Source organism: Schistocerca gregaria, chromosome X (genome assembly GCF_023897955.1).
Source record: "Schistocerca gregaria isolate iqSchGreg1 chromosome X, iqSchGreg1.2, whole genome shotgun sequence".
Classification (NCBI taxonomy): Eukaryota; Metazoa; Arthropoda; class Insecta; order Orthoptera; family Acrididae; genus Schistocerca; species Schistocerca gregaria.
The window spans coordinates 470,514,136-470,530,077 of NC_064931.1; the positions used below are offsets into that span (position 1 = coordinate 470,514,136).

The 15,942-nt window shown below is 36.8% G+C and overlaps 1 protein-coding gene across 1 annotated transcript in view; it reads right to left on the bottom strand.

Annotated features, from left to right (window-relative positions):
* Positions 1 to 15,942, bottom strand: part of LOC126298241 (tolloid-like protein 1) — a 549,015-nt gene that overhangs the window by 66,029 nt on the left and 467,044 nt on the right. Inside the window, exon 13 of the mRNA XM_049989546.1 lies at positions 3,291 to 3,477. Within this exon, the coding sequence (XP_049845503.1) occupies positions 3,291 to 3,477 (187 nt within the window). The remainder of the gene's footprint in view (positions 1 to 3,290; positions 3,478 to 15,942) is intronic.

Below are 15,942 nucleotides of genomic sequence, written 5' to 3' on the forward strand. Positions count from 1 at the left end.
ACCAAAGACAACTGATGATGAAGATAGGAGGTGTGTTACCATCAACAGATAACTACCCATCTCAATTTTTTCCACAACAGTCTCTGGAGTCATCCAGCACAACACTGAAAATGGAAACTACAACTGGAAGGAAATGGGAAGTTGTTAACATGCTGTTGCCTGGAAGATGGGCTGTTTTAAATATCCTGAAGGAGTAAGGGTGATCCACTGCATTTGCTTGTGACTTTGTGGATGAGTCTGTCATCAGTGCCTTTGAGCTTCTTCATAATTAATTGATGCTCTGCATCATATAAAACACACAGAACCAAATTCTTGAAATGAAATAAAAAAAACACCACTCCGATGATATCATTGAGTAATCGGAGGAAATGATTGCTATCACGTACTCCAAAGGCCCTTTCTTTTTTGATGAAAGTGTATCCTTGGGTGATGTTTGATTGTCTTCTTGGGGGCCGAATTTTATCATGGATAAAATAATAACAGATAGTTCCACAAACTTATGAGATTCCTCCACTTTGATGAGAATTCATCTCAAACTCAATGCCTTTCTGTTGACAAGTTTACTCTATTTCTCAAATATGGAACAAGTTTGTACAAAACTGCCTGTACTGTTATTGTCCTGGTGAAAATATGAGAGCATGCTGTAAAACCAATGCCTCTGAATTCTGTACGTGAAAAATCTTAAAGCTTTTGAAATGAAATAAATATTATTAACATTATAACCTGTATTCTTCATGCCTACATATTTCAATCTCAACATAGTCACCCCAGTGATGAACCCATTTCTCCATATGAGAGATCAGTTTGTTGATATCAGATGAAAATCAGATGGGGCAAAGTTGGGAATGTACAGGGGATGACTGATGACAGTGAGCCCAAGGTGTCAAATTGTTGGAGACATTGGTGGTTCATTTGTTGTCTCACATTGTCATGCTGGAGCAAAGGTTGCTCCATGTGTGGATTGACTATTCAAATTCAAAACTCAATTACAGCATGCTGTTTCTCATACACTGCAATAATTAGGTTACATACCACCATGTCATGCTGGAGCAAAGGTTGCTCCATGTGTGGATTGACTATTCAAATTCAAAACTCAATTACAGCATGCTGTTTCTCATACACTGCAATAATTAGGTTACATACCACCATGTTATATGCTACAGTTCAGAGTTCTCTAGTAGAAGAGGGCTGCAATTAAATAGATGTGAAGAATAAATGGGTAGAATATTAATAATGTTTGTTTTATTTAAAAGCTTTAAGAATAATACACATAAAAATTTTGGAGGCATTGCTTTTCAGCCAGCCCCTGTATTACAGCTGATGACCAGTTACGTTCAAGCAAACCAAAGTGCAAATGTACCCACTTTAGGCCAAACGTACCTGGCAATTACAGACTCAGATTTTCAGCAGCTGCAGACATGACATCCAAGTAGATTTCCAATGTCTTCTCATATCTTGGTAAGGAAAAAGTAACCAGACAACCAGCTGTTGGGAAAGTACATTGCTCCTTACCTCAGGAGCCATTTCTAAACCAAAAAAGAAATGTGACAACAGACAACTCCTTGACCTACCTTCAGCTTTATAAGAAACTTCAGTAGACCAAAATTTGTTGAAAACTTCCCATCCCTGTGGAGAAGAACAACTTATGTTCCACCATCATCTTGAAGAAGACTGATAAGACAGAGTACACACTGACAGTGTACCAAGAGAAGGTTATTTTTCTCAATGCACTACACCCTGAAGTAGCACTCAGTTATTTTTATAAGTTACAAAATGTGGTGTGGATGTTGTTGACAAAATGATTCATAAATATTCAACTAAGCTTGCTTTTAGGAGATAGCAGATGCATTTATTTTATAATATCCCAGACAGAGCAGTTGTAAACGCATGGAGCTGTAGAAATATGTCACTTTTCTGGGTAGATGAATGGAAAATAGAGTATGTTAATTGAAAGTGAAAGGGAGGAGAGGGAAAAGGAAAGGAAAGGGAAGGAATTCATGATGTCAGATGTGATGGTACGTAATGCAGAGTCAGCAGTGATGAGTGAAAATGTGTACTGGATTCAAACCTGGGATCTCTCACTTACTAGGCAGATGCATTAACTATTGTGCCACTTGGACACAGTGTTTATTGCAGTTGTGTGGACTATCTTGATACACAACTGAGCTGACCCACATACCCTCTAGCACCACCTATTCACAGTCCCCATCCATGTCCCCCTTAGTTGCTACTTTGAGATTCCAGCAGGAGGTAGAAGATGACTGTGCATTCACACTGAAGGTGGTGGATTCATAGCCCATCAAGTCGAATCAATTATATAACTGTGTGGTGTCTGTTCTTTTGGACATGTCATAAAGAACAGACACCATACAGAATCCACAGCTGTGATACATATATAAATTAGGTAAATTAGCCTCCATGAGCTATGAATCCACCACCTTTGGTGTGAATGCACTATCATGTTTTGGAGACTCAAAGTAGTGAGCAAGGGAGATGTGCACAGGGTGTGTGGGCAGACGGGAGTGTCATTTGGCTGGGGTGCATACCAAGGCAGTCCATGCAATTGCAGTAAGCACTGTGTCTGGGTGGCACAGTGGTTAATGCAAGTGGCTAGTAAGTGGGAGATCCTGGTTTTGAATCCCACTCCAGCACACATTTACACTTGTCACTGTTGACTCCACATGCAGTCCCAATGCTGCTGAAATAATGAATTCCTTTCTTACCTTTCTTTTCTCACCCCCCTCCTTCTCTCAATCTCCAATTTACGTAATATGTATCGCAGCTGCTGATTCTGACTCAGTCTTGTTCTTTCAGACATCATGAATTCATACAATGGAAAATATGTAGGATACAGGTGTAGCTTTAATCGTGTGGATTTTTAATGCATATTGTATTAGGGGTCAATTGGCACCTTCCCACTGTTCTAGGTGCATCACATTTTTTGCTGTTCTAGTGTTAAAAGTCATTACAATGAAAAATGACTGCTGCCAAGGAACAAGGATAAATAATTTTATTGAATCTGATTAATTGCTTTCCTCCTAGGCCATTTCCTTTATTATTGCTATTATTATTATTATTATTATTTAAAAATATTGCATATTTTTTGACATACCATACTCATGTCAGCAACAAAACCTTAAATGGATTTGGAAACAATATGTAATGTCACAGCTACTGGAATTCACTTATAAAAGTTACACTTTTATCTTGACATTATTTTTCTCTTTTTAAACAACCTACATCACCAAATAATTTTTGTGTGTAAATATGAATTAAATTAATTAACTGACCTGTGAAAAATATTGCAGAGAAGCCACTCTTCTGTATGGAATTATCTGAAGAGAACTCTATGCGTAAGCTATTACCTTCTGAGGTAACAAGAGGTGGAGGTTTTGAACCACAAAACACGCCATGTCGTCGTAGAATGTCATCTCCCATTCGACTAAAAACTTGTACACTATCATACTCACATTCTTGCTGTGAATGAACAATAAATTGGAAGCATTAACATGTATTTTTAAACAACTGTAATTCATTTACATATAAGTGATTTTACGTCAAATAAGTCAATGAAAGTTAGAATTTTTATCCTGGAGACTATGATCACAAAGTATAATCTGTTCTAGCAATATAAGCCAGCTTAGGAGCATAATTACTCAGACTTCCTCTCTTAATTCTCATTCAGTCACAGAAGAAAACAAGTTTTGCAAGTTAATTTCCTCTTGCATCTTCCATAGGAAGATCACGGCAGTTATTAAGCATTTAACAATCCCATTTCATCACTAAGGTAAATTTCGCTAAGCAGCAGTCCAGATAGAAAATTGACATGATTATGATGAACATAAGGAAGAGTATTAAGAACATTAATCAATAACAAGGACTTGGCTGTGAAGAGAAAAGTTGATAAATGTAGGAAAGCTTTATCAAAACAAAACAAAAAATTAGGATGATTGTTGACTACAAATAGCATAATTCACTTCTACAGGATAAACAAGTTTTATATTTGAGTAGGAGTTACCATATAACAGCCAAAAACAAACAGTTTTATATACTTTCTGACAACTGGGTAAAAAACAGTTGCCAATAAAACATACCACATTTGTTTCAGAGTTTGCTATTGTTAGTGGTAAGAATCACCAAAAACTTGTGAGCAACTGTGACTGTTAACCCTTGTTAACAAACTTGACAGCCAGTAAGTGGGTACTGGGTACTTTCCAGAATGTCACCAAAAGCTATTAAAACTCACTACCCATTGCTAATGATCACCATTGAATCCAGTGACATTAGGTAATGGAAGTATGGAAGGTTTGAAGAGGAACTGTGGGATAGGTCACAGTTTTCAGTCCTTCCATGAGGCATCCTCATGTAGTGAAATTGATAGTGCACTGCCCGTAAAAGACAAATATTTGGGAAGCCAAGACTAGCACACACTTATTTACAGCACACACTTCTTACATATATTAACACACATCTGCTGAAAAACCTTAAAAGCTAAAAAAGATAAAAATTTATTCCGTGTACTTTCTGCATGAAATGAACATTAATTTTTCTCATATTTCATCATAAGGTAATGTGGGCTCTCAACCAAGCAATCTCACACACACTAAGATAATTTATGAGTAGATTCACAGATTGCTTACTACTCATCAGTCCTCCTAAAACTAACTTATTCTGACTTCAGTTAAATGATTATCATTCCAGACTTGATAAATAGAAAGTGCTGGACAAATTTTGTACAAATTAGTGTGTTTAAAATTCTTTAGTCTCTCAGGCTGTTGACATGCAAGTAATAATGTTAGTGTGCCAAAAACCTTGATACAGTGTTAGCACTGGTTCCCACGAGGACACTAAAGTTAAGTGCTTTTGGGTTTGTCTGACACTTCGATGGGTTACTGTCTGGATCAGATGAGTGCTTTTGGCATGCAGGGTGCACTCAGCTCTTTTGAGTGGCTTGACTAAGAAGTAGCAGCTCTGGTCACAAACACGGACAACAGGAGAGTAGTGAGCTGACCACATGCCCCTCAACATCTGCATCCAATGATGCTTGTCGTCTGAGGATGACACGGCAGTCTTGTTGGCAGAGGCTGACATGGCAGTCAGTCAGTACCTTTGGGCCATCCAAGGCCTGTTCAGACAGAGTTCAGTTCAGTTTCAAAAATGTAAGTGTAGTCTAAATGCTTTGTATTTCTTTTATTAAAATGATATTTTTGGGATAATACAGATGAAGATGGTGAAGTATCTGTTCTCAAGACATCATATTTGCAAAAATCTATGATCCAAATAATCAGACATCTAGTAGTGGTCTCCTCAGGAGTCTCTGTAGTATTAGACTTATTTGAAAACACTTGTGGCTCTGGTTTAATCAGTGAGCAAAATTTGTTAATATTACACAGGATAAACAGCAACCATTTTTACAATGACTTTGTAGCTCTGTTCTAGACTCTGAAAAGGGTCCAACAGTCTAATGAAAAAAAAGGTTATAACAACCAGCAAACATATTTATGAAATTATGTTGGGAAACTGAATATGTCTAAGATAAAACAACAATAATGGAAATCCCAGGCTGCAATATGGTGTGTATATGGGCATTCTGCTACTTAAGAAATAGAGGACATACAGAGAATCCGTCAGGCACATAAATAAAGCAGAATATCACTTAGCTTTAAATAGAGTCATTCATTGAAGCTAACAGTCTCTCTCTCTCTCTCTCTCTCTCTCTCTCTCTCTCTCACACACACACACACACACACACACACACACACACACACACACACACACACACAGCCATAGTTGTGTTGCAGTGATGGTGCCTGATAAATTGAGTAGAAATCTCAGATCGAGTGGGTCATGGTTAAGCAGGAGGGAATGTACTGTGGAGAGAGGCCTGGAGGGCATTACAAATGAACATGGTGGAGTGGAACAGAGTAGTTGGGGGTGGGCACACTGAGAAAAGGAAAAAAAGGATAGTGTTATAAGGGGAAGAATATAGTTTATGAGATATAGGAAATATCTTCAACTGAACTGCCTATTGTGATATTCTGTAGCCTTAGAGAACTAGCACCTCACCATTCCTCAGTACTTCAGTGTTTACTTCTTTCCATGTACATCCTTATAGAAGATTCTCTTCTACTTCAGTCTACTCTTAATCATTATAAATTGTGATTTGGGTCTATATGTGCTCCTGGTTATGCCTCACAATCCAGTATTTGATTTTGGAATCTTTGTTTGACAATGTGTAAGCTTACTGGGATCTTTGTGTGTTTCAAGTCCTTTTTCAAGTATACTTCCTTTGACTGTGATTTTTGAACAGTGTATTTGCTATTACTAGCTGAAAGTTATTGTCGCACTCAATTAGTCTTGCCACTCTCTCATTCCTACCACTGAGCCCATATTCTTCTATAATTCTGTCTTCTGTTGTACAGAAATACACATTCAATATCCTCAAATACTTTCTCCACCTCTTCATCTTCTGCTTGTAATATCGACATGTATTACTTAAATAATGTTATTTGCAGTGGTTTCCTGTTGATTTTGATGAGAAAAATCATACCACTTAACTGCTCACAGTATCTCGAGCTCTGTACTAGATTTCTGTTCATCATAAATCATACTCCTGTTGCACCATTTTCTGCTATTCTTGATACTGTCCTATATTCTGGAATGAATTTTCACTCTGCAGCAGAGTGTGCACTACTATGAAACATCCTGGCAGATTAAAACTGCATGGAAGACTGAAACTGAAATGTGGGACCTTTGCATTCTATGAGCTAGCCCTCTCTCAACTGAGCTATCCAAGTGCAACTCATGAGCCATCCTCACAGTCTAGTCATCTCCTCTCCCACCTTAAAAACTTCACAGAAGTTCTCTTGCATACTTTGTGGGATTAGCACTTCTGCAAGAAAGCACACTGCCGGTATATGGCTTTATCACAGAATGGGGATGGTTTACAGAATGAACTTTCTTTCTGCACTGGAATGTGTGCTGATTTGAAATATCCTTACTGCTTAAAACTGTGTGCTAAACTGGAATCAAAGCAGTGTCCTTTTCCTTTCACAGCCAACACTCTAATTAATGAGGTACCCAAGCATGACTCACTATCTGCCTGCAAAGCTTTATTTCTGACAGCACCTCATCTCCTACCTTCCAATCTTCACAGAAGTTCTCCTGCATACGTTTCAGGTCTGGTACTCCTGGAAAAAATGATAATGCAGAAATGTGGCTTAGCCACAGACTAAGGAATTAATTACACAATGAATTTTCTCTCTGCAGTGGAATGTGCACTGATCTGAAATATCCTACCAGCTTAAAACTGTGTACCACACTGGTAGTCAAACTTGGGACCTTTCATGGGGAAATACTCTACTGACTGAGCTTTGCAAGCGATGCTCATGACCAAACCTCTCAGCATTGCTTCCAGCATTAACTCGTATCCTACCTTGCAAACTTCAAAGAAGTTCTCCTGCATACATTGTGGGACTAGCACTCGTGGAAGAAAGTATACTGTGGAGACATGGTTTACCCACAGCATAGGGGATTATTTCCAGAATGAATTTGCTTTCTGCATCAGAGTGTGCACTGATCTGAAATATCCTGTAGATTAAAACTGCCTCCTATTAGGGGCATTTCCCAACAACAAGGGCAATAGGTTGCCCAAACCTCTATCTACACCTCTTTCCTCTTTGATAAAGAGATTGGAAGAAAAATGGTGACTCCTTATCTCAGAGGTCTTCAATTCCAATTGCTGAAAATTTTTATTCAAAATTTAAATAGTGGTAGGGATTCAACATTTGACCCAAGAAGTTTGGATTGCTAGCCAAAACTACTACACCTAGACCATGGTGACTTAACAGTGTTCATATGTGTTTTGTTTATTTGGAAAAAAACTTTTGATATAGAGAGGATTCATAATTTCTTAAAGGCATGAAATGAATCAGTCTTGATGAAAATATCTCCAGTAATTAAATCATTTTAAAAGAACCAGATTGTCAGTTAAAGAGTAGGTCAATGATTTACCTTAGTTTGAAAGTAAAGATTTATGTTAGACATGTCTGTATATTATTGACATGACTTTTCAATGTATACCTGAAAATAACAGTCAAACAAGCTTCAAATAATATACACTGGTCAGCCAGAATATTATGACTCATGACCTGCTATTGACATAAACCCATCCAGGCAATAGCAGTGTCACCTGACAAGGAATAACTGCTAGTCAGACACACACATGGTGCATGTAGTATCAGTGAGTGAGCTGTCCATGTGCAGAACAGGTAAGGCACGTGATCTATTTGAGTTCTGCTGAGGGCAGATTGTGATGTTCGAGAGGCTAAGGAAGAGCTTTTTGGAAACTGCACAACTTGTTGGGTGTTCAAGGAGTGATGTGGTGAGTGTCTCCAACACAAGCTGAAACTACATCCAGACATCATAGTGTTGGGTGGCACCCCTCATTACAGATGTTGGATGGCACAGGCTGGGCAGACTGGCAAAACAGAACAGGCAGTGAACTGTGGTGGAACTAACATCAGGCTTCAATGCTGGGCAGAGTACAAGTATCTGTGAACACACAGTGCATTGAACACTCCTGACAATGGGCCTCAGCAGCTGACAAATTAATATCACGACATCAGCAACTACGACTGAAATGGGCAGTTGACCATCAGCACTGGACATTGGCACAGTGGCAGAGCACTGTATGGTGCGATGAATCCTGTTTGCAAACCATGTACACCCCTTCATGAAGACCATGTTTCCTGATAGCAGTGGTATTTTTCAGCAAGATAATGCAGTATGTCACAAGGCCAGGAGTGTGATGGAGTGGTTTGAGGAGCACACTGACAAGTTCCAGTTGATGTGCTAGCCCCCAACTCACCAGATCTGAACCCAATTGAACACATCTGGGATGTGATTGAATGTGGCGTCACAGCTCATTGCCACTCACCCCAGAATTTAGGCGAATCAGGTGACTTGTGGTGCAAATGTGGTGCCAGCTTCTTCCAGCAACCTACCAAGGCCTCATTGCTTCCATGCCATGATGCATCACTGCTATAATCCAAGTGTAAGGTTGGCATACTAGCTATTAGGTAGGTGGTCATAATATTCTGGTACATTGTGTATATATAAGCATTAAATTGTGTGATTCATAATAAACTGAGAAATGGCTATGACATAATTGTGATGCTCATTATGAAGATCACTATGGCTGACATTGAGACTCAAATGTAAATTGCTTAAAAACAAAGTCGTGGCAATCTGTAAAGAACCTCTTAAAATGGAACACTTTAAAGTAAGTGAAATACAACTTGAAAAATAGACAAAATGGTACACTTTGGTTGTGGTGTTCTGGTAGTGTAGATCAAAACATGAGTCAAGGTTGCAAAAACCTCTTATTTCTTTCTTAAAAATGAAATAAAACATCCATTTAAGTTATGGTCTTATGATGGCCTTGTAAGCCAAAAACTGGCTAATCAAATACAAAATACTCTGTCTTATTTTCCTTTCTTTCTTTTTTCGTCTGTTATCTATTACTGGAACCATGTAGCCCCATAATTAAATTAGAGTTAGTTGAGAGTTACGGGTCCTTAATATCATTCAACGGAGAATAAATGTTTCCCAAGCCATCACTCATCATTTTCATTAAGCAAATTGAACCACTGGAAATAAGGCTTTAGAAGGGCTGAACTACTCATGCATAGAAAAAACAAAAGAAATACTTATATCGATTATAAAAAAGAAACTTTAAATACTTTGTCCATTAAATGTAACATCCTTTAAGATTTAACCTAGATATTTGATCTTGCATACCTTCTTATAATACATGGGTGAATATAAGTAAATTCATGATATGTACCATAGAAATTAGGGCTTGAAAATCTGAGGTACTAGCTGAAATTCGATCAAAGAACTGTTCCCATATAGCAGTTAATGAATAAATAGCAACCAACATTACCACCATACTTATCTGGACAGTCACACGACAAGAAAAAGAATAATAACAAGCAAAAATAAATAAGTGCTTCCCTGTATCCTCACTGATGGTGGGTCAGTCTCACCTGGGGTCTGACTGACCTGCCCTCCCTTTTAACCTTAGCCAACCTATCCTTCCCTGATGTGTAAGGAAATAACTAGCTAAAAGGTAGTTAGTGTATTAGTTTTGCTTTTATAAATGTGTACAGATAGTACTGCACATTTTCCCCCTTGAAGATAAGTATTGCTGACCTTTACCAATAATTTTTTATTTAATAGAAATAAATGTTTATGCATCCATACTATGGTAGCTTACAGATTTGACTACATTTTAGCTTGCTTTGCTCTTAGAAATTTATTTAATTGTGTTTATTTAGGAACTAAACTAAAATTATATTTTCATAGTTTTTATTCCTATGATAATTCTCTGGCAAAATGTAACAAAAGCGTATCTCAGTTCATACGTAACTGTATACTCTATCTCATTGAAAGTTAGCTCAAAAATATAGGGATAATTTTAATCGGAAAGAAGAGACCATGAAACTTGGTGATATTTGGACAGTAGCACTACAGAATTGCTAGACAGTTTTATCTGTGATGAGATTACAATGGATAGTTAAGTTTTATCTCTGACAAAGATTATCTCTGCATATCACGTGTAACTCTGCCCACGCCCACTTTCTACGATATATAAGTCGCTCTCAGACGTCCGACCCATCAGTGGGCAAGACTCACCAGAGGAGAAACACCCCTCTGAAGATGTCCAGTGCAGCTCTGGATGAAACGTTAGGAGCTGAAGAGTTTCATGGACCACGACCTTACATCCCGGAAGGTTTACCAGAAGATAAATGGATACTTGTTTGGCAGAGTCAACAGCTCTATGTTGGACTGACTACCCCAAATTTTATTGCTTTCTGTGAGCAATTGTTGATGAATTAATGAGAATATTTTAAGGAATGACAAAATGAAAATGAGCCAGATGAGGAAAATGTAAGTAAATTGTTTATTATTACAAAAGTAATAACAATGATTGTTAGCACATTTATCTCACTGGGAGACAATATGTTTCATGGAGAAAGATTTACAGTTCCCTACAGAACCATGATTGTACCTCTTTATCCAAAGCAAATCAACAGCCATGAATGTCTATCTTTATGACTTGAAAAATATTGAAATTGCATGGGGAGAGATCACGACTATATTACGTATGTCTAAGGGATTCCCAGTGAAATATCTGCAGTATAGTTGAAACAACCTTGCCAATATGTGGGTGGGCATTAAGCTGCAACAAAATGGTGTCATGCATCAACCTGCTGCTCATTGACTTTCTGGGACACAGCACCACAGTTGACGCACAGCTGTACATGAACATTTCCCCAAAATCTAAAGTGCGCTTTCAAGTCCAAACATTCAGGAGTGTTGATGATACCATCATTCTATTGCAGGATAATGCCCACCCACATGTTGCCAAGCTTGTTTCCATTATGCCACAGAAGTTTTTGCTGGGAAGCCCTTATATATTCTCCATACAGTTTTGATTGATCCCTATTTGATTTCCATATTTTTGGAACCCTGAAGAAATACATTTGTGGTCATCAGTTTGCTTTGGATGAAGAGGTGCACGTCTGGGTACAAACATGGTTCCCTAAGGAACTCCAAACATTTTTCCATGAAGGCACTGACCATTTTGTCTCACAGTGCGATAACGTGTTAAGAGTTGTGACAGTTACTTTTGAAATAATAAAATGTTTACTTGCTTTTTTTGCATCTGTATTGTTTTCATTTGACTGATCCTTATAGTTTCACACTTTTCAAGTGTGCTCATAGAAAAATAATAGAAAAAAATCTGCATAAGAAGAAAAAATTTCAGTGATATTCAATATAATACATAACACCTAGGCAGATCGTATCTTGTTGTACATAAATGAAAAAAATGGGGACCTGATAGTAACTTAAGATTAATGTAGATTTCCTGGTAAATTCCCCCCATTAAGAAGATTCTGAACATCTAATATAAAGCTACAGCCTTGTTCCTATAGTTGAGTTCCCCACTAGAACTAGAACTTCTTTCTGTAGTCTAATAAAAACATCTTTGTCTAACAGATCATATATGGTCTGTCTGATCACAAAGGTCAAAAGGCTTACATTTAACAGCTTTAATATTCCCCAGAATGAAACTGGAACAAAGTGGAAAGCTGCAAACATAATGAATGATGAGAATCTCCATTTTTGAGAAAATTGACAGGAGACCAATTTATCCCTTGCAAGATGCTAACTCAGAGTATAGTTAATTAATAAATGAGACAACAGTAACATTTGAATGTATATGCTTTAAAGGACACTCAGGTTTCAACTTACAAAGCGTATTAAAAGCTTTGGCTTACTAAGGGTACTAACAAAGTAATAAACTGGATCTACACACTACACCAAAGTGGAAAACATTGGCTTAAATGTTGACAATGAGGAAATGGCTGACAGGAAGGAATTAGGATAGAATATATGCCCAGCAGTCTGATGAAAGTAAGCTGTAATTAAATATATAAAGCTTTGGATTTAATAGTAACATATCGCAACAACAAAGGATAGTTCCCTAAAGAATAAAATACCCAACTGTTAGACCTAGTAATAAAAACTGGAGGTATTGTAAGTGTCTGGAACTATCACCTCATCTCACTTTCAACAACACTTCCCCACTGTCTCAAGTTCTTGAAAATGTTGTGTATAACATGAGACTGGCACAACTCAGGAACATGAAAATAGCAAGAGTAGACAGTTTGGTGTCCAAGAAACCATCAGTTCACCAATGACATATTAAATCTAAAAACTGTAAGAAATTACCAATGGGTGTCTTATGTTAGCTCTCACAGGCATTTAACTGTGTAGATCACAAGACATTCTTAGAGAATACATGGTCAAAACTTACCTTGATAACAGGACATTATATTATGCTATTATCCTAATAGCATGTTGGTATCTGATGACCCCTGAGTGTGGCATATTACCACTTAGAGTTCCTGAGAATTCTGTTCTTGGGCCTTAGCTGTTCATGATATATGTCAATAATCTGCCTCAGTCCATTAGAAAAATATGTAATTTCACAATGTCTGCTGATCATATTAGTTTTGTGATGGATAATACATCATCTATAAGTCAGCACACTTTGGCTCTTTGCATTCAGTAACAATATAAAATAAGCCCCACACTACATAAAACAGCAGCTAGACTCAGGTGTGGAGTATTACCACATACCTCAAACTGTAATCTTTCAAAAAGCAGTTGGTATAGTGACTACAGTATCTCAGCATATATTCTCTGCAACGCATTTTGTTGTAGAAGAATTTTATCGGGAAATAAATAAATCTTTTATGTGAAGCTCTCATGTGCACATGGAAGTAAAATAAAAAGTTAAATGTTGTATGGAAGTTCCTATTAGTAATTTCTTTATTTTATATATTTTCTTAGCTAACACTGCATCACTTGCACTGATAACCTTCTGTATCAATATATATTTTAATTTATTTAAAGAAAAACACACAGTACTACGCATCTTGTATGTCTTTTTGCTAGGTACTACTGTATTGTTACAATTGTTGAACTTGTTATTATTGGCATGCTATGTATTGCTGTTCATATTCTGTGTATTTTCTTATACCCTGTCCAAATGATGTGCTTGTATGCATGGACTTACAGAACAAATTTACCATAAATAAGAAGATGAACAAAATTAATAATAAAACAAATAATGAGAAAACAGACAAAGTATAAAAGGGAAACCCATTTAGCTTTCACTGATTTTATTAGGGCATTCAGGGTTTGATAGAAAGAAAGTGTGGAGTATCATGAGGAAAAGCGGATATCCACAACACATAATAAATGTTTTACAAAATCTGTTCAAGCAAACAACTGTAATTTTTCATATAAATGACACTCTAACATATCCTATAAGCCATAAGCAATGGAGAAAGACAATGGCTGCAGCATTTCACCCACACATTTTAACATTTATTCACATGATACAGTTCAGATATGGAAAGATGTTTATAATGCAGGGGTTCAGATTAACAGTAATTCCAACTTAAAAGTATCTTTTATATGGAGATGATGCCACACTGCTGGTAGATAATGAAATTTACCTTCAAAGGGGAATACAGTTATTAGGTAAGACATATGAAGATAGTTTCAGAAAAAAGATGAAATCAGTGACTTTCAAAGGGAAATAGCTTGCATTTACAAGAGCTGTGATTAACAACAGAACAATAGAACATGTCAAATATTTCAATTATTTATGTTGTGATATCACAAATGAATATTATGAAGACATAGAGAAGAAATCAGCAAAGTTGGGGAACATATGAGGAACAAAAACAGAATTTAAAAAAATAAATAAATAAAAATAAAAATAAAAAAAATAAAATGAGAAAATAAATACGACTGAAATTTTATAAGACAATGGCAGTTCCAAACCTCATGTACTGAAGTGAATCATGGTTTATAAGTAAATGTCAAGAAAATTGCATACAAGCAATGGACATGAGTTTTCTAAGAGCAGTAAATGTGTGCACAAGAGCTGACAGACTTCAAAATTCATAAATTAGGGAAGAAATGAATACATTTAACATCCTCAATAAAATACAAAAGAAAATATGACGAACTGGAATGAACATCTCAAAAGAATGGGTGAAGAAAGATTACCTCTCCAGATGAGAAGATTTAAGCCAGTTGGGAGAGGCAGTCAAGGAAGATTGAGGAAGCAGCTGAAATTATTATGCAAATGTCATTACACAAAAGGACTATTTACACTTGAAAATCTTCTGGGTCTTTGAGTGGCATTCAAAATGAAACTAAAAACATTTGTCATTTACCTTCCCTTATATAAACTATTAAGTAGAGTAGTTGTGGCACTGTGGGAAGTAAGGGAAGTGCATGTACTGCATGTGCTCATGACTACAAAAGAGAAACACAAACTGTGAAATGAGTGAGCACCATTTTTGACAGTGGTGCCATCTAACAGCAGCTATGGTGAGTTGTAATTGTCTAAAATGGACAATGTTTTCACATTTAAATACCCAGTGTGAGAAATCTCATTTTTGTAAACACGAAAATTTTATTGTATCACAAGACATTTAATAGTTTCACTAAGTTCAGTTTTTACCCTGTCAAAGAATACAAAAACAGAAAATTTTGAAGAACCCCAACATGCACTAGAGGTGTTAAAACTTAAAAGGAAGCTCTGTGAAGAGGATGAAGAAATGTCAAGTGTGTTGGCCATTTGGATGAGTCACAAAATTGCACTACCCTTAGCAAAGTTCTTGATTCCTCTTACAGATGGTGATTAAATAGGTGAATACTTTGTAGTTGCAGCTAACATTTATATCAATTTCAGGTGGAATAGTTTTCTGTGGTGTCAGTATCAAACATGACAATCATATGTCCCACATGTGTCATGGTAGATGATGTTTAGTGGTGGCTTGCAAAATCTTTGTTAAGAGTTTGTTACATATTGTTTAGTGCTCTATGAAAGAGCAGATACCATTGGCTTACAGCTGAATGTGACATTCTTAGTAGCACTGAATAAAGTGTAGGAAATGTAGGTTTGTCATGGAAATTACTCATTTATGTGTCTACAAATAGAGCACCACTCATATTGTAGGATAAATCAGGATTTGTAGTACAAACAAATGAGAAATTGAAAAAATTTCCAGTACATAATTTGTACTGATCTGCAGCTTGAAGAAACTGACCTGCAGTAAGCCAGAGAATATAAAGAGACTATAGATTTTTAGAAGCATTTCCCTCAGGACTGATTTCCTCATTTACGTAAGTTTCCACATGACTTCCCTGCATTGATAGAAGAGGTGCAGTGCTCATTACTCACAAGGTCTGTACTCAATGTCTGATCATGGAGCACATATGCTGTGAAGCCCTGCATTAGAGCAAAAGATTTGTTTTTAATAGTGACTGCTATGAGCGAAGTCCTTC